The sequence below is a fragment of the Ornithorhynchus anatinus genome, chromosome X1, assembly GCF_004115215.2.
Source record: "Ornithorhynchus anatinus isolate Pmale09 chromosome X1, mOrnAna1.pri.v4, whole genome shotgun sequence".
NCBI lineage: Eukaryota > Metazoa > Chordata > Mammalia > Monotremata > Ornithorhynchidae > Ornithorhynchus > Ornithorhynchus anatinus.
In genome coordinates this window covers 36,973,732-36,999,936 of record NC_041749.1, presented here as the reverse complement: position 1 = coordinate 36,999,936, position 26,205 = coordinate 36,973,732, and the positions used below count along the sequence as shown (strand labels likewise).

At 47.1% G+C, this 26,205-nt stretch overlaps 1 protein-coding gene across 4 annotated transcripts in view; it reads right to left on the bottom strand.

The window, feature by feature from the left end:
* Positions 1–2,914: 2,914 nt before the first annotated feature.
* The window catches only part of PRELID2 (PRELI domain containing 2), a 65,049-nt gene continuing 41,758 nt past the window's right edge, over positions 2,915–26,205 (bottom strand). For 2 of the 4 annotated variants that reach the window (XM_029051613.2, XM_029051616.2), the window contains exons 6-7: positions 8,557–8,626; positions 2,915–5,695 (exon numbers count right to left, since the gene is read on the bottom strand). In XM_029051613.2, the coding sequence (XP_028907446.1) occupies positions 8,567–8,626 (60 nt within the window). In that variant the 3' untranslated portion in view covers positions 2,915–5,695; positions 8,557–8,566. The remainder of the gene's footprint in view (positions 5,696–8,556; positions 8,627–26,205) is intronic. The other 2 variants (XR_003754591.2, XM_029051614.2) reach the window with 2 other exon arrangements.

Below are 26,205 nucleotides of genomic sequence, written 5' to 3'. Positions count from 1 at the left end.
AAAGAGCACAGGCCTGGGAATCAGAGGACCCGGGTTTTAAACCCAGCTCCACCACTTGCCTCTTGGCAGGAGCTTGGGAAAGTCATTTCACTTCTCTGGGCCTCCGTTTCTTCATCTGTAAAATAGCGATTCAATATTTGTTCTCCTTCCCGCTCGGCACTTAGTAATAATAATAATAGCATTCTAAGCGCTGGGGTAGATACAGGGTAATCAGGTTGTCCCACGTGAGGCTCACGGTTAACCCCCATTTTACAGATGAGGTCACTGAGGCACAGAGAAGTTAAGTGACTTGCCCACAGTCACACAGCTGACAAGGGGCAGAGCCAGGATTCGAACCCATGACCTCGGACTCCCAAGCCCGGGCTCTTTCCACTGAGCCAGGAGTGTTCAATAAACACCATCGATAGGCTGATGCTATTAAAACTGTGAGCCTCATGTGGGATAGGGGCTGGGAATGACCTGCTGAACACATATCTGTCCCAGTACTTAGAACAGTGCTTGACACATAGCTTAACAAACGCGATAATGATAAGAATACCAACGGTAATAATGACCTGTATTTTCCAAGTGCTTAGTACAGTGCTATGCACCTAGTAAGCGCTCAATAAATGGGACTGAATGAATGAATAATAATAATGATGATAATAATCTGATTCCGCACCATACCTTGAAAGTTCACTCTGGCACTCCCGCTCATGGTAGCGAAGTTACAGCAGCAGTCAGAACAGATGGTCGGAGGGAAGCAATCCTAACCTTCCCCGAGAATCCACAGAATAGCGTTCCACGGAGCCCCATTGAACGGAATGGAGATGGAAATGTTCTCTCGATCGTCCACCTCACGGCATATTTTCCTAACCTGGATAACCCCCGAGGTGCGCTATTTAACATCTGGTCTTTGAGGTCTCCCCCCGCCACCCAAAACCTTCAGCGACAGATACTGCAGATGTTGTTCACCGGGCAAGCACGGCCATCCAACTTTGGCTGTGGATCGAATCCATACTGCTGCGCTGGGGGATTCACAACTATCACCTACTTCCTTCTCCGTCAGCAAACGCGCAGCAAAAATACCACCACCAGCCAGGTGACCCGTCGCTTTTCAAGCCCTGCGACGCTGAATTATGATAAAATGCTGCTGGCTAGTGTCATATTGTGCGTGTTCAGATATGTGTGTGTCCCTTAGGAAGCTCGCTCTTTACATAGAAGAGAGAGAGAGGACAGGACTGTATCTCATTCCCTCATGTGTACTCTCCCAGCACTCAATATAGTGCTCTACACCCAAAATAAGTGCTTAATACTATTACTTCTTCTATACACACGCACATACCCACATATGGTTGTCCTTCAGATTGTGCTCGGATCATAAGGAGAAGAAAAACACCTATAGTTTTCTCCACCTGCCACGAGATTCGCCTCTCAGCCAAACAGGCAGTTTCAGGCATCTTTCTCGAGTCAAACATCAAATCACACTCACCACTAGTGTGTACGGAGCACTGGGCTAAGAGCTTGAAAAAGCAAAAAAACTAGGGAAAACACGAGATCCTTGCCTTCAGTTAGTTTCTCATCTACTGAAAGAGACAGGTCCAGAAAAATTATTAAGGGAAAAATGGAAAGATGGATAGGTAGCCCTCAACCACTACTCTTCCCGTCTTCAAAGCCCTACTAAAACCATATCTCCTTCCCTCAGGAAGCCTTCCCTGATTAATCTCCCTCATCTCTCTACCCTATTTTCCCTCCCTTTTGCCTCACCCGTGCACTTTAATCCAAATCTTCTAAACACTTATCCACTCACCCCACCCCCACACCGGATTCTTCCTCTACCGGTAATTTAGGGCGGGGATTTGTCGACTTTATGATATTCTCTCAGTGACGTAGTTCAGTGCTCTGTACACAATAGGTGCTCAATAAATACCACTGATTGAGTGATTGTATGTTTTCCACAATTTGTCTTGGAACTTCACTGATGCGTTAATACGCTATTTAGCATAGTAGTGCCTGTCCACCTAAAGGACACAAGTAGGTATTAAATAAAAGGGCTTTTCTTAACAAAAGACTGAAAGAAGGAAAACTGTAATGGGTACTCCAAAGAGAATTCACTTTTCCTTGAAAAATATGGTGCATGTGTGAGCAGATTAAGAACGTCCAATCTGAAACGGTGGTAAATGGTTGAAAGGATCACGATTTGGAGAAGGATAAAAGAGGTGAGCCTCACCACTTAAAATGACAATAAGAAGTGATCTAAATCAAGTAAAGAAGGATGTTAACAAGCAAGAACTTTTTTTTTAAAAAAAAAAGGTATTCGTTAAACACTTAGTATGTGTCAGGCACTATACTAAGTGCTAGGGTAGATAAAAATAAATCAGATTGGACACAGTTCCTGTACCCACATCGGGCTCATAGTCTTAATCCTCATTTTACAGATAAAGTACCTGAGACCCAGAGAAGTGAAGCGATACGCTCAAGGTCACAAAGCAGACAAGGGGCAGAGCCAGCATTAGAACCCCTGTCCTTTAGGCTCCCAGACCCGTGCTCTATCCACTAGGCAACGCTGCCTCTTTCTAGGAGCAGTGAAGAGAAAGAGGTGACCTATCCTAAAATGGATTCACACTGTACACTGGCCCCTCCAATCCATCTTAATGTTTTTGAATTTCTGTTAACCATCAGCTTGCAATTTTTTCTATTTAGATGCCTTCACAGGAAGGAAAAGTCAGCAGCCTCGCTGGGAAAACGTGGTGTTGGCCCGCTCTGGGGTCGACTAAAGGGAGGAATGGGGCAGCCCAGGTCTTCCCTTGACACGGGGGATCTCAACAGAGTCTTGAGAATGCTCAAACGAAAGACTGGGGAAAAAATACATCTGAGGCAGGAAAAAAGTCCTTCCAGCTCTTCGACCTGAGACACTACGAAAAACAAAGAGTCGCAAACGGCCACTGAGCACCTTTATTCGATGGCCACTACAGAACTGCCAGGGGTGACTGTTTTCAGGGTCCAGAGAGCCACAAGCTCATCAGTTCCCCCAAATAACCTTCAATGTTTTAACACTAAATCGAAAATACCTCTTCAAAAGTACTTCACAGTGTGCATAATGGCCCGGAAGGCCACATTTTCAGGTGAATTACAGCACGTCAGAATTTCACATTATAAGACCTTGCAATTACAAAACGCCTTATTAAAACCATGTTTTAAAAACAACTGTTCAACAGATTAAATGAACTAACTGATATAAAACATTCCAAAGATTTCATATGATCTTTCATCGACGTGTGATTGAGTACCTAAAACATCAGCATGAATCACGAGATTACAGAAGAGAATTTTAAATCATTGCATTTCACAATTAGGGTTTTCCATCATATTGTGATAGCAACCGACTTGACCAGCGCTGAACTGATGATAAAACCTTGCGTAAACAATTGGAAATACAAATTGTCTGAATATATAGGTAAAAAGGTTCAATTCGCTCTAAATGAAGGTTTACCCCTCGATGGTATAAACCAGTCCAACTTCAATATAAATGAAATCCAACCCCTCCCATCTCTTCAACACGTGGATATTTTTAATATACTGAAAATGTAAAAAGGCACTCTATATATAAATTGTTTACCCAGTCAGAGGTTTCTGAGTGTTTTTTGCCTAAGAAAAGCAATAATAGCTGCATTTAACTTCGATAAAGGAGAAAATACTGATTCAATAAAAACAGACCATTTTAAAATAGATTTGAATATGTAGCTCTCAGTGCAGGCAGAAAGCAAAGAGGAGGCGGTTAAAAAAAATGTCCGCCTGTCTAGGGTGAAAGCATGGCAACTGCTGAGGAGGGGTGTGGACTGGTGGATGCAGTTTAAAGCCTACAGGAGAAATCCTCAAATATGAGGGCGGGAGCCTGAGGAGATTTCTAAAGATTCAAGATTTCTTAGCTCATCTTTAACCACATACCGGGGAAATTCGTTCCTGAAGAAAGTTTACTCAAGTCCTAGCACCGAAAAAGTCCAGCTACTGAGTTTCCCAACATTCCCATAGCCGCCAGCTGACGACTACGGTGTTGCTTCCCTCTGCGGATTCACGAGACGGGGTGGCCCAGGGGAGAAGGCACTGAATTATCTCTCCTCAGAGCCTTCAGTACGGCTCCTGCGACCCTTCCTTCGGGGCCAAAGACTCCGTTTCCGGACTGGGGGGTAGAGTTGAAGGCCTCTCCCTCCCCACTTTCCCAGAATGGAAGGAAGGGTGGGAAGCACCGGTCTTCCACGATTCCAGGCACGCTGGGTAGAACCAAGGACAGCAAACCACAAGGTATTGGGTGTGAGGGGATTGAGGGGTGGATGTGAGCAGGAGGGCGTTCAGTGGATGGCGTTTACAGCATCTCTAACCCTTGAAAGCCCACTAGCCAGTCCTCACCCCTTGGCATACATGAGTCTGGAAGGCATACTTTGAAAATTCTCTCAAACTCTTTGGAGACAGCTGCTTAACCAAAATAAGGTTCTCTGGCTGGGGGAGGAGTAGCTGGCAAGTGCCTGTTTGAATTTTCTTTTCATATCCATACACGTTTACACGTTATGTCGATAACAGCCTATTATTCCAAAAGCCCCCGTACTACACTGCAGAAACAAAACCCTCTAAACAAACCCTGGTTTTGATCATTGTGGACTATCATTTTTTTGGCCCCACCAGAAGACTTGGAATAATTTCTCTTCATTTCCTAGCTGTGCTAAGAAACAAAAATCAAGGGACCCATACACATTGAATAGAGGTTCACAGTGGCAAACCTGCAGCGCAAGATTCAGCAGGTGCTTTTAAATTCATCGCGTTCTTTAGTTGAAACAAATGCTCGAATATTAAATATAAGGGACAATCAAGGAGAATTTTCACTGCTAGTCCAATTCTGCTGTCCCTTGAAGAGGAATTCCAAGTTGTTACCTTTTTCTTCCAAATGTTCGGTTGGGAATTTACTCCAGTTTTATTTATTTCTTGGCTGGATTTATTTTTCCATGGGATTACAATGCAGTGTTTATATAACTAAACGATGCAGTGGTTCGGTCCTGAAAAAGTCAATCTGTGGATACAGGCAGAACATTAAAATGTAAATGGCAGAAATCCTGAACAGCTGCTGAATGAGTCTGATTTAACGGTTATAGGCAGGAAGTCAAATTATATCCCATTTTCTGATTTGTTCCCCTCTACCCACCCGAAAAAAAATCCCAACATGGTTGGGGTCCTAAGGTAACCACACAGTCCCATCTTCTGTTTTGATGAGATCTGGAATTTTCAGTTCCTTCCATGAGCAAGGGGATAACTTGGTTTTACTAATCCACTCAATCCCCTGCCTTGAAAGCAATATAATTCTGAAACTTCTCTTGATGTTTCCGTGGCGTAACTCGGGAGAAATGAGCAGGATCACCAGGGCACTGTGCTCTGGCGGAGAAGATAGAGAATCGGGTTTTGTTTGTAAAACAGTAAAAACAGGGTCGCTGGTAAAAACTCCCGGAGGCCTCGTCTCCGTGATTCCACGAGCTCTTTGGTGAACGCAGATGACCTGGTTCTCAGAGAATCCCTCGCTTAAAAATATCTGCAGTAAGTTCTCGTCTCGACACTGTGTCTTACATCTCAATCGCTGGAGCAGTCGGTAAACTTGGCTTCTTTCTGGGGCAAATGTGTCATGCAAAGATCCACTGTACTTTAAACCCTGTCTCTGCTAAGCCATCTCTCCCTGAAAGGCAAAGAAAGCAATGTTTACCAACGAATACACGCTTTCTAATCGATAGTTAGTTGTTCTTGTTCTCTCCCCGAAGCAACTCTTGAATCCTTTCGCGCTCGGCATTTCGGGATGAAATGACATGGCGGGCAGGGAATGTACCTTCCAATTCTGTTGCTCTCCCAAGCATTTAGTACAGTGCTCTGCACACGGTAAATGCCCAATAAATAAGTTCTCAATAAATACGATGGAACGAATGAATAAATACGACTGATTGATTTCTGCCGGTGAGGCCTTGAATAAGGCCCACACATCGCCACCAATTACCCTGCTGTGATAGACCATTAGGAATCAGAGACAGACAGAATTGAGGTCTTAATCACTAGGACGTTGTAGCATTCGGCTGTAGTCTCAAATCTCGCATAGCAGCGGTTCTCCTATCTGCCAGAAGCTAGTGTGAACAGATGTCAGGACTGCTTTTTATTCCCAACTGACGAGAAATCCAAAATGTATCCACTAGATCTGGCTCCAGCCGTGCCACGAGCATACTGATTAGGGAGATTTATATGCATTCATTCTGGCCCTAAACATCGCAGTTCCCCCAAAACCACTCTTTATGATATTGGGCAGAGGAGATGGCAATTCTGGATGCTAGGAACGCTGAATCCCTGCCCTCGGGAAGAAATTTCGCCTGGGCTTCCCCGGGCGTTGGGTGGTGATCCACGGCACAGCATCTCACTGATGGCACCGAGAAGCCACCCAACTGGGGAAGGATCAATAATAATAATAATGTTGGTATTTGTTAAGCGCTTACTATGTGCAGAGCACTCTTCTAAGCGCTGGGGGAGATACAGGGTCATCACGTTGCCCCACATGAGGCTCACAGTCTTAATCCCTATTTTACATATGAGGTCACTGAGGCACAGAGAAGTTAAGTGACTTGCCCACAGTGGCAAGCGGACAAGTGGCAGAGCTGGGGTTCGAACCCATGACCTTTAACTCCCAAGCCCATGCTCTTTCCACTGAGCCACGCTGCTTCTCTAACAAACAAACAAACTCTAACAAATAAGCAGACAAACTCTGAGGGTCAGTCAGTCAACTCTCCTGAACCAGTAACTGAGCACCTGGGTGATTTAAAAACGCAAAGACCTAACCAACCACCTCAACTCCCAGATCTTTTACTCACTGTTGGTTAATGAAAGGATTAACGTTGAGGTGAAGCACTGTAGCCTTGCGGAAAGAGTACGGGCCTGGGGAGTCAGAGGACCCGTGTTCTAATGCCGGCTCCACCACTTGTTTGACGAATACAAACAAGTATTCGTTTGGGCCTCAGTTACCTCATCTGGAAAACGGGGCTGAAGACTATGAGCTCTATGTGGGACAGGGATTGTGTCCAATCATTGTCCTGTATCTCCCTATCTACCCCAGTGCTTACTATGAGCCAGACAGCATAGCATCTACCCTTCTGCCCTGGGCTTATTACGCTGTCTAGCGCAGTGTAATAATAATAATAATAATGTTGGTATTTGTTAAGGGCTTACTATGTGCAGAGCACTGTTCTAAGCGCTGGGGTAGACATAGGGGAATCAGGTTGTCCCACGTGGGGCTCACAGTCTTCATCCCCATTTTCCAGATGAGGTAACCGGGGCACAGAGAAGTTAAGTGACTTGCCCACAGTCACACAGCTGACAAGTGGCAGAGGCGGGATTCGAACCCATGACCTCTGACTCCAAAGCCCGGGCTCTTTCCACTGAGCCACGCTGCTTCTCATGCGTCTCATAGTAAGCACTGGGGTAGATACAGCTAATCAGGTGGGGCACAGTCCCGTGGTCTTAAACTCCTTGGACAAAGGTGACAATTTTAATGTCACGAGAGAACCATCTGCAAAGCTAAGCCAAGAGCACATATTACCCAAGCACTCACTGAGCCCACGCAGTAGGCCGTGTAGGTAGGAAGGGAAGTGATGGAAATGGCTCCGCCCTTGGGATGGCGCCCACGGCAACCGCGGGCAATAAGACTGTGAGTCCAGGTGTGGGCCAGTGGCCTGCTTAGGACTCTCAACTCCGATCACACAACAGATGTTTCTCCTTGTTGGATGACCGGAGGACCGGGGAGGTGAGCGAAGAACCGGATCTACTCCAAGACGGGACTAAAAAACCTCGGGCGTGCTCGCTAATGGGGACAGGGGGAGGAACATCTCTGGGCTCCGGATAACACTCAGCCGACAAATAAACAGGAGAGTGGACTGACTCGAGTCCTGACCCCTTTTAACTTGTGCTAACGAGGGCGAGGGGGGAAAAAACAGGGGTCCCCAGCCGATGGAGAATGAATACCACGGGGTAATTCACACACTGGGGAATTATCCTCTGACTCGCCGAGGGTTTGATTTCACCGCTGAGCGTTCCTATCGCAAAATCCTCTTCTTGTTCTCAGCCTGGATCATCCATGCCAAGCACAGCCGTAAAACGACTCAGGGAAAAGGGGCTGATTTCTGGGGAAAGTGAGATTCGTGTCGTCTTTCTTCATTTCCTGAAAAGTTGCCCAATGGATGGGAAAACCAGAGCCGTCAGCCCACAAGGGGCTATCCAAGTGCAGGTGTCCCTAAGAGAAGTCGAGGAGCCATTCCTGCCTATTCTTTTGGAAAACCGTGATTTCTCCTTCGTAAACAGCACCGACTTTCTGGTCTTGTTCCCTGGGGGGGGGGGGGGGGGGGGGCAGGGGGGGGAGGAGGATCTGGATATTGGAAAAGCCAAATGGAGGGCGGAACACGAGGCAACATTGGATTTCAACCCCACGAGGGGAATATGTCAATCGGGAAGCATTTCAAATACAACACAAGCCCGGGGAACGGTTCTGGTTTTGCTCTGGCGACTCACCAATGATTCCTTATTTGGTGAGGGGGGCTCCACACTGCTCCTGAAGGAGGGCTTCCATTATTCTAATACCCTGTGACAAAAGAAAGAGACAAAATGATGTATTTATTGGCATGCTCCCGTTTTTCCAGCACTTAGCCTCTAAGGTGGAGAAGTAGCATGACCTAGTGGATAGAGTACAGGCCTGGGAACCTGAGGGACCTGGGTTCCAATCCTGCTCTGCCGCTTGTCTACTGGGTGACCTTGGGCAGGTCACTAAGTTTCTCTGAGCCTCAGTTACTTCATCTGTGAGCCCCATTAATGCTTAACAAATTCCAAAAAAAAAAAAGGACCCCAAAAGGGCTTAAACTATCCAGTCAGTCAATTGTTTTTATTGAGTACTTACAAAGGCAAAGAGAAGTGAGGTCCCTTGCCCAAGGTCCTTGGCAGAGCCAGGATTAGGACCCAAATCATCTGATTCCCAGGCCCGTGCTCTTTCCACTAGGCAATCCAGCTTCCCTACAGCGTACAGTTCAGTGTAAAATTCAACTAAGCGCTCAATAAGTAACACTGATTGTTTGACTGATGGAAGGATGCATTAGAATAGCTAGTATTTCCCCCCAGTGGACTGTAAACTGGATGAAGTCGGGGATCATTTATTTATCTTCAAGTGCCTGGTTCGGTGTTCCACCCCACGTGGTGATCGATAAATACTGCGGATGCTGACTGAGAAGACATACGGGATGCAACCCCTGCCTCGAGAAGCCCACCATTTAATGCAGAAGATGAGCCAGAACGAAAGGACGGAAGTGCAACAGATAAAAGATTGACAGAAGAGATAAAAAGGATACCAGGGTGAGCAATATATCAATAATGGATAGTAAGTAAACAGATGTGTATACAGAAGTCCCCAAGTTGCCGGGGGAATAATCTGAGCAGAAAGAAGGATGATTTGTTAGGAAGCACTAGAAGTTCATTGTGGGAAGGGAATGTGTCTGTTATATTGTATTCTCCCAAGAGTCTATGTAGGTGCTCTGCACACAGTAAGCGCTCAATAAATATGATTCATTGACTGGAAGGTCCCAGGAAGAAATGACCCGTTAGAAGGACTTTAAAGGATATGAGGGACCAGGTGGGAGAAGCTGTAGCAGCATGGCCTAATGGATAGGGTAGGGACCCAAGAGTCAGAAGGTCCTGGGTTCTAATCTTGGCTCCACCACTTGCCTGCTGTGTGACCTTGGGCAAGTCACCTATCTTTCCTGTGCCCAAGTGCCCTCATCTGTAAAATACAGATTAAGATAGGGAGTCCCAAGTGGGACATGGAGTGTCTCCAACCCGATTACCGTGTATCCACTCCAGAGCTTAGCTCAGTGAACGGCACAAAGGAAGTGCTTACCAAATTCCACGGGCGGTGGGGGGAAAGCTGAAGGGGAAGGACAGTTCCAGTGGGGAATAAGGTGGGAGCAATGAGACTGAGGTGGGAGAGTGAAGAGAAAGGGTTAATTAGAATCAATCAGTGATATTTACTTGGCACTTACCGCATGCAGAACACTGTAGTAGGCGCTTGGGAGAACACAATACAGCAGAGTCGGCCGACACGATCCCCGTCCGCCAGGAGCTTACAGTCTAGGCAGGGGGAATGTGTGTCTTCCAACTTTGTTATATTGTTCTCTCCAAGTACAGTGCTCTGCACACAGCAAGTGCTCGATAAACACCACCGATTGAGCGAGAGACGGCAGGACAGACGATGATCTTCAGACTGGATGAATGAAGGCTAGGCGGTGATGTGTTTGAAATTTACCAAGTCCCGTTCTTCCCCAAAACCCACCACCCCAGGGAAGGAAGGCATATAGATGGCACCACCACCCTTCCTGTCTCACGAGCCCGTAACCTTGGCGTTATCCTTGACCCCTCTCTGTCATTCAACCCACCCAGTCAATCCATCACTAAATCCTGTCGGTCCCACCCTCACCACATAGCTAAAATCCACCCTTTCCTCTCCATCCAAACGGCTACCACATTAATACAATCACTCATCCTATCCTGCCTGGATTACTGCATCGGCCTCCTTGCTGATCTCCTAGCCTCCTGTCTCTTCCCTCTCCGTCCCTACTTCACTCTGCTGCCTGGATCATTTTTCTACAGAAACATTCAGGATATGTCACCCCACTCCTCAAACCTCATTCCAGTGGTTGCCCATCCACCTCCGCATCAAACAAAAACTCCTCACCACTGGCTTCAAAGCAGTCCACCGCCTTGCCCCTTCCTACCTCACCTCGCTTCTCTCCTTCTACAACCCAGCCGGCACACTTCGCTCCTCTAGTGCTAACCTTCTCACTGTGCCTCCATCTCACCCGCCTTGCCGCCGATCCCTCGCCTACATCCCGCCTCTGGCGTGGAACGCCCTCCCTCCTCCAATCCAACAAACGATTACTCCGCCCTCCTTCAAAGCCTTATTGAAGGCCCATCTCCTCCGAGACGCCTTCCCAGACTAAGCCCCACTTTTCCTCATCTCCCACTCCCTTCTGCGTTGCCCTGAGTTGATCCTTTTGCTTTTTCCCACCCCCAGCCCCACAGCACTTTTGTACATATCTGTCATTTCATTTATTTATATTGATGCCTATCTCTCCCACGCCCGACTGTGAGCTCGCTGTGGGCAGGGAATGTGACCATTTATTGTTGTATTATACTCTCCCAAGTGCTAAGTACAGTGCTCTGCACACAGTAAGCACTCCATAAATACGATTACGACTGAATGACTGAATGAAACCTGAAAGTGGTACACTCCAAACAAAAAAAAAGGAAACACTCTGTCACACAGTCTGTAGGCGGAAGCTGTGGGTAGAATTCATTTCCACGGGAAGTTTGGCTGGCATAAAACGGCAGTAAGATACATTCATCGGTTGCAAGAATTAGGATGGAGAGAAAAATTAAGGATTTCAGATGTTTCATCCATACTCTTGGGATGGGTACCTAGGAGAGCAGTCATCACACCGGTCATCTAACTGCCATGGAGTGCTACTGACAGAGGCAGAACACCGGCCTGGATGGACTACTGGTCTGACCTAGTAGTGGCCTTTTGCTATTTCTTTTTTATGATATTTGTTAAGCATTTACAATATGCCAGACACTTTACGAAGCACCGGGGAAGGTACGAGTTAATCCGTTTGGACACGGTCCGTGTCCCACATGGGGTTCACAGTCTTAATCCCCATTTGACCGACGAGGTAACTGAGGCACAGGGAAGTGAAAGGCACAGGGAAGTGAAACGCCTCGCCCAAGGTCACACAGCAGATGAAGGGCAGAGCCGAGATGAGAATCCAGGTCTTCGGACTCCCAGGCCCGGGCTCTTTCCACTAGGCCACAGTAGATTTACACAAACTCCAGGCAGACCTAGTCATTATCTCCGTGGCATTAGATTTTTTTTCCCCCCATACACTGGTAATTATGTGCTCTGTTATAGGTGTCAGGGCCCAAACGGCGGCATTGATTTTACCGAGGAAAATTCTCGAGCTTCATTCTGAAGCTCTACACAAAAATGCAGGTAGTATTTCTTTAATAACAACAAAATCAAACCCACCATTTCCACGGGCAGGGCGAGTCGACTGGCTCTGCCCCATCTGTCTACATTAAGAATGCCACCATTTACTGAGCAGAACACTAATTGACATAAGTGAAGCCTCGCAGGTTTGCCTTGGGAATTTAAAAACGTTATTTATTGAATCAATTATGTTCCCGGTGTGACAGCTGATTTTTCTTTTTCCTCGCCCATGCCACTTTAGTCTTTTAGGCAGAATAGTCGGGAAGAGGAAAAAAAAGAATCCATAAAGTGAATTTACAAAAAAAAAAATACTAAAGGAGAAGTACAAGCTATTACTCAGTATCTTTTCAGCAAGGAAGGGCTGAATCAAAGACTAATCAATATACTTCTTTCAAACAAAGTTCAAACACTTAAATCTCAGCCTCAGGAGAACAAACTTAAAGGGGCTAAATTTACACTTGTTATAATACAACGATGTACTCGAAATGCAGAGCAAACATTGCCTACCCATTAAGCTGTCCACCTTTACAGATATGACTTAAAGGCTTTTTGGACTGACAAACCATAAAACAGTCTGATTTTTATCTTTCTTCATCCCTGGGAAAAAAAATTTTTCTTTCTTTATGACTAAGCAATCTCTGTCGATTTGCCAACATGGCTATCTCGCCGGCTAATTTGTCTAATACCTGCATGCAACATCTATCAGGTTGGCAGCTGTGAAAGTTGTCGGACTTCTGAAAGTCCAACCACTTTTTATTAGGTTCCCCAGATTTAAGGAGTCTCCGAAGGATAGGCCAATCAATCGCTGAGGAAACTCACAGGCTGTCTCGGGGAAAAAAGGGAATTTGAAGGTGAGGAAGCTGTAAGCTAAACCCAGCTAAAGCCGGGGCAACGGGGCTCCGCCTTGGCATAAACTCGGGATTACCCAAGAGGACCCTCGGTGCCGCTACGTTCTTTCTACCCAACACGAAAGCGTCAACTTCAAAAGCAGTTCCGCTGGAATAGGTCCAAGGGGATCTCTTCGCTAACAGAATTACTCATTTAATTAACCCGATCGGAGGCAGCGGTATCGACTAAGGACCTACTGAGGGAACGGCACTGCTTCGGACACCCGAGGAACCTACAAAAGACATGGTAGCTGCCTTCGAGGGGGATGCGATCTAATGAGCAAGACAAACCAGCACAAGGGAGGAAAACATGCAACAGTTTAGGGCGGGAGAAGATACATAAAAAACAGTCACGGCCCTAACGGAAGCGTCCTAGTCCCGGCTCCGCCACTTGTCTGCTGTGTGATCCTGAGCAAGTCCCTTCACTTCTCTGTGCCTCAGTTACCTCCTCTGTAAAATGGGGATTAAGACCGTGAGAGTCGGGAGGGACGGGGACTGCGTCCAACTCGATTCTTTCGTATCAAACCCGGGGCTAAAAACAGTGCCTGACACATAAGTGCTTAACAAATACCACAATTATTATTACCATTATTATTATTAATAATAACAATCACAGGTGGATATATCAATCAATCAAGGGAATTTACTTCATTGTGTGCACTGCACCTGGGAGAGTACAACAGAGTAGGTAGGCATGTTGCTTGGCACAAAGTAAGCGCTTAAAAAAAAAACCATAATAATAACAATAATGTTCCCTGCCCACGAGTTTACACATAACCTGTTAAGTAGGAGAGCGTTCTTTCCACTAGGCCACGCCGCTTCTCCACTGTATCGGTAGTTCATTAGCTTTCACAGTTTAAGCAATTATTAAACAGTTCTGGTACAACACACCGATTATGGTAACGGCAAGTCTTAAATCATTACTATAACAGAGTTATTTGTGACTTTCCTCGTGACCAGGCAGCCCAAATCCCCCAGTCGCAAGAACCTTTACCACAACACACCAAGCCTCAAGTCTACACTGCCCCATGGAATCACCGAGTTGAAAAACTACCCGTCGCTTTGGGAACAACTAAGATAGCATATTTCAATCCCTTAAACCCCCAAAATAAACATTTATCCAAATGATGCAGAAAGGCTAGCTCAGAAATCTCCAACCCACTCTGGTTAACTGCATACTCTTCCCCATTCCCTTACCTGAATGGGCTGTGCCTAAGTAAAATCAAAAGCAAAGTTAAGCCACATACTATTTTTTGTGCGTGGCATTTGTTAAGCGCTTACTCTGTGTCAAACGCCGTTCTAAGCACTGGGGTAGGTACAAGTGAATTAGGTAGGACGCAACCCCTGTCCCACATGGGGCTCACGGTCTACGTACAAGCTCAACTGTTCCATTATAATGAACCGTGAGCTGGGGCTGCCCAAGTCACATTTTCCTGTGAGCCAAACGGGTTCAGAAACTCTCCCTGACTAGAAATTCCATCTCTTCTGCCAAAATGGATTTCCACAACAATCTCTGAGTGAGGATCCAGAGGTTTTGGAGCCCAGCGCTCTTTCGATCAGAGTTTCTTTGGCAGAAGGCTTGTTAGCGAGAGGATCTGCATTGTTGGATTTGTAAACTCAATCATGAGCGGGCAATTTGTCCTGACTGGTAACGCCAAATGGGTCGATTTTGCATGCAACATAAGGCACGCAGGTGTCGTCTATCTACAGCGTGGCTCTGTGGAAAGAGCCCGGGCTTGGGAGTCAGAGGTCATGGGTTCGAATCCCGGCTCTGCAACTTGTCAGCCGTGTGACTGTGGGCAAGCCACTTAACTTCTCTGTGCCTCAGTTACCTCCTCTGTAAAATGGGGATTAAGACTGTGAGCCTCACGTGGGACAACCTGATTGCCCTGTATCTACCCCGGCACTTAGAACAGTGCACTGCACCTAATAAGTGCTTAACAAATACCAACATTATTAGTACAGTGCCTCACACAGAGTAAGCGCTTAACAAATACCATAATTATTATTATTATGTGAATCCTTGACTCAAATTTCAGCAAACAGGGAATCCACTGAAAATACACCTGCTTCGAACCCCTTGAAAGCAGGCTGAGGTTGATGTCTTTCCCTGGCCATTATTAATCTATTCTAGTAGATAGAACACGGGCCTGGGAGTCAGAAGTACCTGGGTTCTAATCCCGGCTCTGCCACTTGTCTGTTGTGTGACCTTGGGTAAACCGTTTCACTAATGAATGGATTTATTGGGGGAATAGAGGTAAATTCATTTTTACTTTTGCTCTAAAGGAAGTCACCTCTTGGCTGGAGAAGCCAAACTGGGTAAAGAAAGCACTTTCATTTCGGTACAAATGGCAACAAGCCAATGTATTTGGTTAATTCGCCCAACCGGCACTGGAATAGGGCTTTGCTATTCCATTCCCAAGACCACATGGAGTTTTGTATGCTTTCCCTGGCCAGGAGGCAAAGCCATGGGTTAAACAAGATATCGCGTTCTAACGAAGTGTTGTAATTAAACTAGCAACATAAATAATATTATTCATCTTCATTCTCAGTCTTCAAATTACCTGTAGAGTGGCAAGACAATGACGATTCTGCAAGGTCTAAGAGATGAGATGCTTTGTTTTGCTTTAAATCACAGTTTAACATTCTAAATTAACAGTAGCAATCAAAACAGAAGCAACACATGGGAAAATTGCCAAAAGATTATGAAAGAACAAAAGCAAAGTTCTACACGCACCAGGCAGCTGCATTAAAAAAGAATCCACCTGTTAATATCAAGTTCACTAACAACCCTTGCTAACAACCAGAGCACTGAAGCATTCCAACTTACTTTGTGATAATATACTCCCACCACGGACTCCATTTTCCTACCAGGGAGTGTGAGGTAGATCGACCAGTCAATCAGTCGTATGTACTGAGCGCTTACTGTGTGAAGAGCACTATACTAAGCTCTAGGAAGAGTACAGTGTAAAAGAACAGGTAGATACATTCCCTGCCCACAAGGAGCTCACAGTCTAGAGGTGAAGGAAAAGAGAAGCAGCGTGGCCTAGTAGATAGAGCACGGGTCTGGGAGTCAGAAGTCTGCTGTGTGACCTTGGGTAAGCCGTTTCACTAACCTGTGCCTCAGTTACCTCATCTGTAAAGTGGGGTTAAGATTATGAGGTTAAGACTGTGTCCAACCTGAATATCTTGTATCTACCCCAGTGAAAAGAAAAGTGCCTGGTACATAGTAAGCGTTTACACCATCGTTATTAACATAACATAATAATAATTATGTTATATATTGCATACTATAACATAATAATATAATATTAACATAATATAAAAATACATTATTATCATTATTATAGTTAGAGCTTTACAAATACCTTAAAAAAAGAGGTGATTAAGTAAATTGGCTTCTTCTTCCTCAACCAACCAAAACCCTCCAGTGTTTTAAGGAATATTCTCCCTCTGTTTCAATCACAAACCAATCGTGGGGCTTAAGACCGAGCAGTGCTATTCATGGAGTGTCCAAAGCAGCGTGGCTCAGTGGAAAGAGCAGGGGCTTTGGAGTCAGGGCTCATGAGTTCGAATCCCAGCTTTGCCACTTGTCGGCTGTGTGACTGTGGGCAAGTCACTTCACTTCTCTGTGCCTCGGTTCCCTCATCCGTAAAATGGGGATTAAGACTGTGAGCCCCGCGTGGGACAACCTGATTCCCCTATGTCTACCCCAGCGCTTAGAACAGTGCTCGGCACATAGTAAGCGCTTAACAAATACCAACATTATTATTATGTACAGCATACCAGATGTAGTCCTCGGGAGAGAACAATGGAGAAAGACACTGCTCCCTACCCTCAAAGAGCTCACATTCTAACGGGGGAGACCGACAGATACAAGCCATTCCCGAATAGTCGGAGAAGGAATGAGAAGTCTTGCCCGTAGCAGTAGAGAGCAGAGGCGTAGAGGGAAAAACAGAGGTGGAAGTTGACATTCATTCATTCCATCGTATTTATTGAGTGCTTACCGTGTGCAGAGCTCTGTACTAAGCACCTGGGAGAGTACAATACAACAATAAACAGAGATATCCCCTGCCCACAAAGAGCCTACAGTCTAGAGAGAAGTCGAGAAGATGCCAAGGTGCTGAGGATAGATGCAGAGACTAATAATAATTGTATCTGTTAAGTGCTTACTATGTGTCAGGCATACCACAATATAATAAATACCATTATTATTATCATTACCATAGTAAGAGCTTAACAAATACCTTATAAGAAGAGGGGATTAAGTAAATTGACTTCTTAGGCACTGTACTAAGCACTGGGGTAGATATAAGCAAATTGGCTTGGACCCAGTCCCTGTCCCACATGTGGCTCACAGTCAAACCCCATTTTACAGATGAGATCACAGAGGCACGGAGAAGTAAAGTGACTTGCCCAAGGTCACACAGCAGATGAGCGGGGGCACAGCCGGAATTAAAACCCCGGTCTCCGGTTCCGAGCCCCCTGCTCTATCCACTCGGCCGCACGGCTTCATCAACGTTGAGGGCAGCTGTTGGGTATATGTGACCTGGAAAAGTGAAGTCTATTTGGAGAGTACCTCCTGGATGAGGTGGATTTCCTGGGCGGCTCTGAAACTCAGGAAAGCTGTGGGCCGGTGGATTAAAAGGGGGAAGGAGTTTCAGGAGGAGGAAGGGTGGAAACAAGGGGTTGAGACCGGGGCACGTCGAGAGGAGTTTGGGGAGAATGATAAGTGAGAGAAGACAGCTGATAAGAGGGAGAGAATTAACAGGATGTCTTGAAGCCAGTGGTGAAGAGTGTCTGGTTGATTAAAAGATGAAACAACCACTGGAAGGTTTTTAGGAGAGGAGAGAGATGCTGGCAGAGTAATGTTTTGAAGATATGCCCCGGGCGGCAGAGTGAAAAATGGACTGGAAGCAAAAGGCAAAGAGACCCGAGAGGAGGCCGAGGCAGTACATCTGAACAATCGCCGTTCGGTTCTCTTTGGATTAGCAATTCCCTCAGACACACCCAATTTTGGGGGGCAGTGCTGTAGAGGGATGGAGAGAGACGACCACCGGAATCAAAACGCTCATTTGGGAATCCAAAATCACACAGGTTAGCTTGAAGCACAGAGACCTGTTGCTAGACACAGTTCTTAATGTATTCACCCCTGGTTTCCCATGCAGGGAGAAGGGCCCGGGCCTTTGATTAATTGTTCAAATTTCCTCAAGATGGGAAGCGCTACCTTCACCACATGCCCCAAGTTTATTAGACCTTAATTCTTTTTAAAGCTCTACCTCCTAAAAGGCAATAAAACAGCTATTAAAGCTCTGGAAGTTCTCTCCAACATGAAATTATGTCTAGAAAAAAATCTGAACAGTGATTTCTCCAAAAATGAATGATCATCCGGGGTGTAGCCTTATTTTCTGGGGCATCCCAGGCCGCCAAGAATTACTCAGATAAACAATAAAATAACGAATCCAGATTTTTCCTTTCCTCGGACTTCCCGCCCCGGAAAATGTCCGGCAGAGGGGCTAAAAGGTACCGCGGGAGAAGGCAGGATTCCAGAGATGCAAAAGCCCTCCCAACTGCAAATCTCAGCTCTCTTCAACGGTCACGTCCCAGAGTTTCCCCAGGCACCCATCATGATTATCGGCTCACTTTGATCACCCTCTCCAGGGCCCAATCTGCTCCCTGAAGATGCTCGACAAAACTGGATTCCTAGGATGACTGAAGCTGCAAATCACTGAAGTTCAAAAATAATCAAGATTGCAACAGTTCGGGGACTTTCGAAATCTTCCGCTTCTGTCGGAGGCCTCAAGAAGCACTGTTATCTGCGGAACGGAGAAACCAAACACTTGCCCTGAGAGACGGCTTTTATCAGCTGCCTCGGGAACCTGAGCACTTGAGTCCATAAAGAACACGAGCTCATCTCGCGTCCGATGGCCCTCTGGCGTTCCGAGGCGGCCCTGATTTTATCCCCGCGTGATCCGGCTGGTCGGCCAGACGCGTCGCCCACCCTTCCTTCCGCACGGTGGGCATGGAAAACGTAACCATTTCTGTGCTGTCACCTTCGCCATCCACAAAGCCTGCCACTCTGCCCTTGGGTGACTGGCCTTCTCGCAGCTTCTATCCTAAAAGAGTCACGTCAAGGCTAACTGTGGGAAGTGATGCAGGCCTGGGGAGAAAAGAGACGAGGACTGAAAAAGGCACAGGCTTGGATGATAGAAGGCCTGAGTTTAATCCCAGCTCCACCCCTCGCCTTCTGTTTGACCGTGGGTGAGGCACAATTTCTTTTCAGAAGACGGATTAAATACCTATCTCCCTTCCTCTTAGATTGTGAGCCCCATATGGGATGAGGGCTGTGTCCAATCGGCCGAGACTGCATTAACCCCGGAGCCTAGTTCAATTGCACAGAATAAGCACTCAAATGCTACAATTATTATGACTGTCTCTAGACTGTAAACTCATTGTGGGAAGGGAATGTGTCTGTTACCTCATACTCTCCCAAACACTCAGTACTATGCTCAATAAATACTACTGACTGACTAATATTTTTCTGGCTGTTCACTTACTCAGTCCTGTGATCCTTTAAAACTTCTCTCTCATCTTCCCAGGGACCAGTCTACTTTTCTCGTCCTTCCAACGCTCTGTAACTTTTTGAACCAAACCTTTGCCGGGATTAGCTCTTGTCCTCCTATAGAATTCTCAACTTCTATGAATCCCTTCACGGAAGAAGGCGATGGAAAACCGCTTCCATATCTTTACCCCAGAAAACTCTACAGATACAGGTAAGGGATCTGTCCAAGGTCATACAGCAGGCCAGTGGAGGAGCAGGATTAGAACCCAAGTCTCCAGACTCTCAGGCCTGTACTCCTTCCCCTAAGCCATGCTGCAGAATACCAGAAAAATGCCTTAATACCAGATTTGAAATTCTTTGCTGCATTCATCACCTGGTCGCGAAGAATCAGTTGAACAAGACTGGACCTGATCCTGACTCTGCACTGCTCTTTGCAACCGGGAAAATGTCAGACAAGACCCCTGCAATTTCAAAAAGCCAACGGGGTCATTGTAGAGTAACTTCAAGATCAAAATGAACTTCTCAGGGCAGGAAAATGTATTCAGCAGGTTGCCAGAGACCAGGTCCACTTCTGCGAGCTCACTGTGGGCAGGGAATGTGTCTGTCTGTTGCTGTAGAGTGCTTCGCCCACAGTAAGCGCTCAATAAACACCAACGAATGAATGAATGGGGACACATACCTTGCGTCGTCCTTTTGTAGTAATAATGTTGGTATTTGTTAAGCGCTTACTATGTGCAGAGCACTGTTCTAAGCGCTGGGGTAGGTACAGGGTAATCAGCTTGTCCCACGTGAGGCTCACGGTTAACCCCCATTTTACAGAGGAGGTAACTGAGGCACAGAGAAGTGAAGTGACTTGCCCACAGTCACACGGCTGACAAGTGGCAGAGCCAGGATTCGAACCCCATGACCTCTGACTCCCAGGCCCGGGCTCTTTCCACTGAGCCACGCTGTTTCTCTACTCTGGAGAGGGCTTGATGTGGTTTCCTGCGTTTCTCCAGAGCCTGACATGCTGGAAAGATCACATTCGCTGTGCCCATCTGGAATGCGATTTAATGCTATTTTTCAGGGTTAATCTCGGTAACTAACAGTGGGCCGGGATCAAGGCTACCAATTCTATTGTATTGTACTTTCCTGAGCGCTCAGTACGGTGCTCTTCACAGAGTAGAGGGCTCAATCGATCAGTCGTATTTACTGAGTTCCCTGTGTGCTGATCACTGTACTAAGTGTTCGGGAGAGTACAACATAACAGAGGTAGTACAAACGTTCCCCGCCCACGACGAGCTTACAGTCTAGAGGGGAAATAAATAATGATGTTGGTATTTGTTAAACGCTTACTATGTGCAAAGCACTGTTCTAAGCGCTGGAGAGGATACAGGGTGATCAGGTTGTCCCACGTGGGACTCACGGTCTTCATCCCCATTTTACAGATGAGGACACTGAGGCACAGAGAAGTGACTTGCCCACAGTCACACAGTAAATGACACGGAGTGAACAGTGCCTCTACGGGTGTCTCACAGACACCAAACTGGTCGCACTGGCGGAAGCGGATGAGATTTCTTGCACCGATGGGGTTGCTCCGATGCTGCCGGGAAGCACGCTGTGGCTATTTTCCCTCCAGGGATCCCTGCCGTTCAGCTGTCTAGAGCGTGTCAATGTCACTTTGCGATTCCCGGGTTTTCTCGCTAGTAAAAGTTCGGGACGGAGCGAGTGATGACGTGTCATCATCAACCTGAACCTACGCGGATCGATGCCACGGGAGCGCGTCTCTTTGATCGATACCAGGCTCATCCATCAGATGCAAAATCTGCAGAGGCAGCTGAAACTGCAAGTTTCTTTAATGTTGCTCTGAGACCCGCCGGTGCTTCTGGTATCTGTTTCCAGTCATAGGACCGCACAAGACTGAAACGAGTGTCTGCCTTCAAGTCTGCCCTGGATAATGAAGATTTATAGGTGGCATAAATTTCTCTTTTCTGTCTGTTGTCAACTTTGCCATTTTCGGGGGAACATGGACAGGGCCAGCTAACGGGCACAGAAAACTAATAGCCTCGGAGGAATTTTTTTTACATGACTAATAAACCCGTCGGGGATGTGCTTCATAAAAGCAGCGTCGTCGCTGGTTGAAGGAGCCATTTGAGAGGCAGGAGGGGGTGCGGTGAGGAGGTGAAGCTTTAATAATAATCATTTTTCTGGCATTTGTTAAGCACTTACTATGTGTCAGGCACTGTACTAAGGCTTGGGGTAGTTACAGGATAATTGGGTTGGACACGGTCCCTGGCCCACACTGGAGCTCACAGTCTTAATCTCCATTTTACAGATAAGGAAACCGAGGCACCGAGAAGTGAAGGGACTTGCCCAAGGTCACGCAGCGGACAAGTGGGGCGGGGATTCAAACCCAGGCATGTTGACTCCTAGGCCCATGTCCTATCAACTAGGTCACATTAAGGGCTTACTATGTGCCAAGCTTTCATTCATTCAGTCAGTCGATCGTATTTTTTGAGCCCTTACCCTGTGCAGAGCACTGCACTAAGCCCTTAGGAAAATACGATACAGCATCGGGATGAATACAAGACAGTCAGGTTGGACTCAGCCCCGTCCCACATGGAGCTAACAATCTAAAGGGGAGGGAGAACGGTTATTCAATCCCCATTCTATAGATGAGGAAACTAAGACACAAAGTCACTTGACTTGGCCAGGGAAACTAAGACACAGAGTCACTTGACTTGGCCAGGGTCACCCAGCAGGTAAGAGCGATTAGACTGTAAGCCCGTCAAACGGCAGGGACTGTCTCTATCTGTTGCCGACTTGTTCATCCCAAGCGCTTAGTACAGTGCTCTGCACATAGTAAGCGCTCAATAAATACTATTGAATGAATGAATGAATGAAGGTAGAGGCAGGATGAGAACCCAGATCCTCGGGTCCAATAAATACCACTGCCTGACTCCCAGGCCTGTGCTCTTTCCATTAGACCGCGTTAGCTTTGAGGGGGAAGGGGGGGGAAGAAACAGAGAGGAAGGGAGGAGGGAAAGGGAAGAGAGAGAGACGATGTAAGAGGGTGGAAGAGAAGGATAGAAAAAGGGGAAGAGGAAGCACGGAGGAGCGAAGGCTCCTCTACAACTTCCGCTCGGGTGATCGGCACGGGCCCGGGACGAGATGGGAGACGCTCCCTCCGCATTTGCCTCCCAAGCGTTTAGTTCAGTGCTCTGCACACAGTAAGTGCTCAGTAAACACAACAATGAATGAATGAACGGGAGAGTGCAACAGGACAGGGTGGGTAGACACCACCCTACCCACAACGAGCTTACAGTCTAACAACGTAGAGGGGCAGGAGCGGGGGCAGCCAGACGTCATGTGCCGCTGATTTCTCGGCCAGATTGGATCTGGGAGGGAGCGGGAGAGGAGAGGGTCCTGGAAAGGAAAAGCAGGGAAAAAAGTGCCACTGTGGAAGAGAGGAAATCTGGGGAGTAGAAGAGCTTGGGAATCAGGACTAGTAATAACAATGGTGGTATTTGTTAAGTGCTTACTATGTGCAAAGCACTGTTCTAAGCGCTGAGGGGATACAAGGTGATCAGGTTGTCCCACGTGGGGCTCACAGTCTTAAGCCCCATTTTCCAGATGAGGTAACTGAGGCACAGAAAAGTTAAGTGACTTGCCCAAAGTCACACAGCTGGCAAGCGGCGGAGCCGGGATTTGAACCCATGACCTCTGACTCCCAAGCCCGGGCTCTTGCCACTGAGCCACGCTAGTGGATGACAAGCTTCATGGGCTTCTTGTCGCACCCTTATGGAGAAGCAGTGTAGCCTGGGGGAAAGAGCACGGGGCTGGGAGTCTGAGGGCCTGGGTTCTAATTCTGCCACTTCCACTTGCCTACTGGGTGACCTTGGGCAAGCCACTTCATTTCTCTGTGCCTCAGTTCCCTCATCTGTAAAACGGGGATTCAACACCTGTTCTCTCCCCTACTTACATTGTGAGCCCCATGTGGATATGATATTCTTGCATCTGTTCGAGTGCTCAGAACCGTGCTTGGCACATAGAAAACACTAAGAAGTACCACCAGCATCATCGTTATTATCGTTATTAATTATTCACCCAGAATGCCAGCATATGAATCCATTAATCATAAAGAACTGCATTCCTAATATTTTGAGCTCTTAGAAATTTCACTTTGGAACACTTTTTCTTCCCCTTCTGTCTGGCAGGAGGCCATCAGCGCACATGTCACTCTCCTGCTTTCTGACCCAGACGCCGTCCACAACCCGGTGTCCGGCAGAACAAATCCACGTCGGCCTCGTCGGCCCAGAAGGTCAAAGGCTAACAAGGGCTACTGTTCCTCCTTCCTGCCCTTAACATCTAGGGCAAGGGTGAGCAGATTGGGCACACCCTGCCTGTCAACAGACCCTGCCCGGTTACCTTTTGTGTCCAGCAAAAGTCACCGTCCTTATAATACCATCATTGTCCACGACTCCTCTGTAGCAAGTTCATGTGCAGCTTTATTAGCAGGGAAAACGTACGCGGAAATGGCACGGAGCGTCCTTTATATAACAGATACAGGCAATAAATGAGATGCAGCGTGGCGCCGTGGAAAGAACATGGGACTGGGAGTCGGAGGGCGGCGTTCTAATGCCGGCCGTGCCATTTGCCTGCTGCGTGACCTCGGGCAAATCAATTAGCTGCTCTGCGGCTCGGTGTCCCCATTCTAAACTGAGGATTCAACACCTGTTCTCCCTCCTATGAAGTGTGAGCCCCATGTGGGACAGGGACTGTGTCTGACTGGATGTCGTGTACCTTCCACATCCCTTAGTCCAGGTCCTGGCACAAAGTAAGTGTTCAATAAATACCATTAAAAAAAACACCTAATACCACGACAGTTCCATCTACAGATACCGTGAACATCGAATACGGTATGTGCTTGGCCCTGGCCGGCTACTCTATAAGCTCTCTAAGAACCTCCGATCCGAATAACTACCCACCCCTGATCTGGAACCCATAAAGACACCTCCGACCGGTGCCTTAAAGGAGGCGTGAGATAACGCTAATAGACCACGGCAGATGCAATTGATTTCCGGCAAGTCCGGGAGGCGGAATGCGGCAGGACCGCCGATCTCCGTTCCTAATGGGAAACTAAGAGTGGAGCAAGAGCTCTTGGGAAGTGAAGGCCAGGTTGCCCCACTCTAATTACCACCCCGCTCCCGAGATCTTTTTTTCATCATTTCAGGAAGAGCCAGAGAAGCAGTGTGGCTCAGTGGATAGAGCACAGGCCTGGGAGTCAGAAGGACCTGCCTTCTAATCCCGGCTCTGCCACATCTCTGCTGTGAGACCTTGGAGCAAGTCACTTCCCTGGGCCTCAGTTACCTCATCTGTAAAATGGGGATTAAGACTGCGTTCGACCTGATTTGCTTGCTATTCACCCCAGCGCCTGGTACAGTACCTGGCACAGAGTGTGCATTTAACAAACACCGCAGTTATTATTATTATTATCTTTATTATTAGGTACCACAAACCCTTCAGATGATCCGAGTGGCGGTCCGGCGCTACCGAACACTAACCGCGACTGAAAACGTTATCGAGCGAGAAGAGAGTGCACAGCAAGAAGCATTCCCTTTTGGCCCTTTAAAAGTGGCAAATATATTTACCTCAAGTTGGCCTCCACAACAGCCACCCCTAGGCCACCAGTTACTACCCTCTAACAATCACATCTCCAGTTTCCTGCGCGGAGCTGCTCCCGAGATTACTACTTTTTTTGAAAAAAAATAGGATTTTAAAAATGTAGCTCCCTCCCAAATAAATGCAATACTGTCTTTATTACTAGAGTTTAAGTTCTTCCATTAAACTGTAAACTCGTCCATTAAACTGTACGCTCCCCCATTAGATTGTAAGCCCTATTTACAATCTGTGCCTTTTACCTTTTATTGTGCTCTTCCAAGCACCTAATATAGGGCTCATATTTTCCCGCACAACACCCTCTTGGGATGCTCCCAAAACATCGACTGTTTAGAAGGCTGAACTTATCGGCCCCGCTGCGGATCCAGTGGAAAAGAACGGCGCCAGAGCTCAGGAGACCCGGGTTCTAGGCCCGGCTCTGCAAGTCAGAGAAAGCCGGCAGGAGCTCTGCCATCAAAGGCCGCATTTTTTTGGTTGCTGTTGTTGTTGGGCTTTTTTAATGGCATTTAATAAGAGCTTGCTATGCGCCAGGCACTGTTAATAATAATGTTGGTATTTGTTAAGCGCTTACTATGTGCAGAGCACCGTTCTAAGCGCTGGGGTAGATACAGGTTAATCAGGTTGTCCCACGTGAGGCTCACAGTTAATCCCCATTTGACAGATGAGGTAACTGAGGCACAGAGGAAGGGAAGTGACTCGCCCACAGTCACACAGCTGACAAGTGGTAGAGCCGGGAGTCGAACCCACGACCTCTGACTCCGAAGCCCAGGCTCTTTCCACTCAGCCACGCTGCTTCCCCACTGTTCTAAGCACTGGGGTAGATTCAAGCTAATCAGGTTGGACACATTCTCTGTCCCACCTGGGCTCACAGTCTTAATCCCCCATTTTCCAGAGGAGGTCACTGAGGCCCAGAAGAGTGACCCGTCCACGGTCACACAGCAAGCAAGTGGTGGAGCCGGGATGAGAAGCCAAGGGACTTCTGGCTCCCAGTCCCGTGCTCCATCCACTAGATAGAGGTTTCTCCC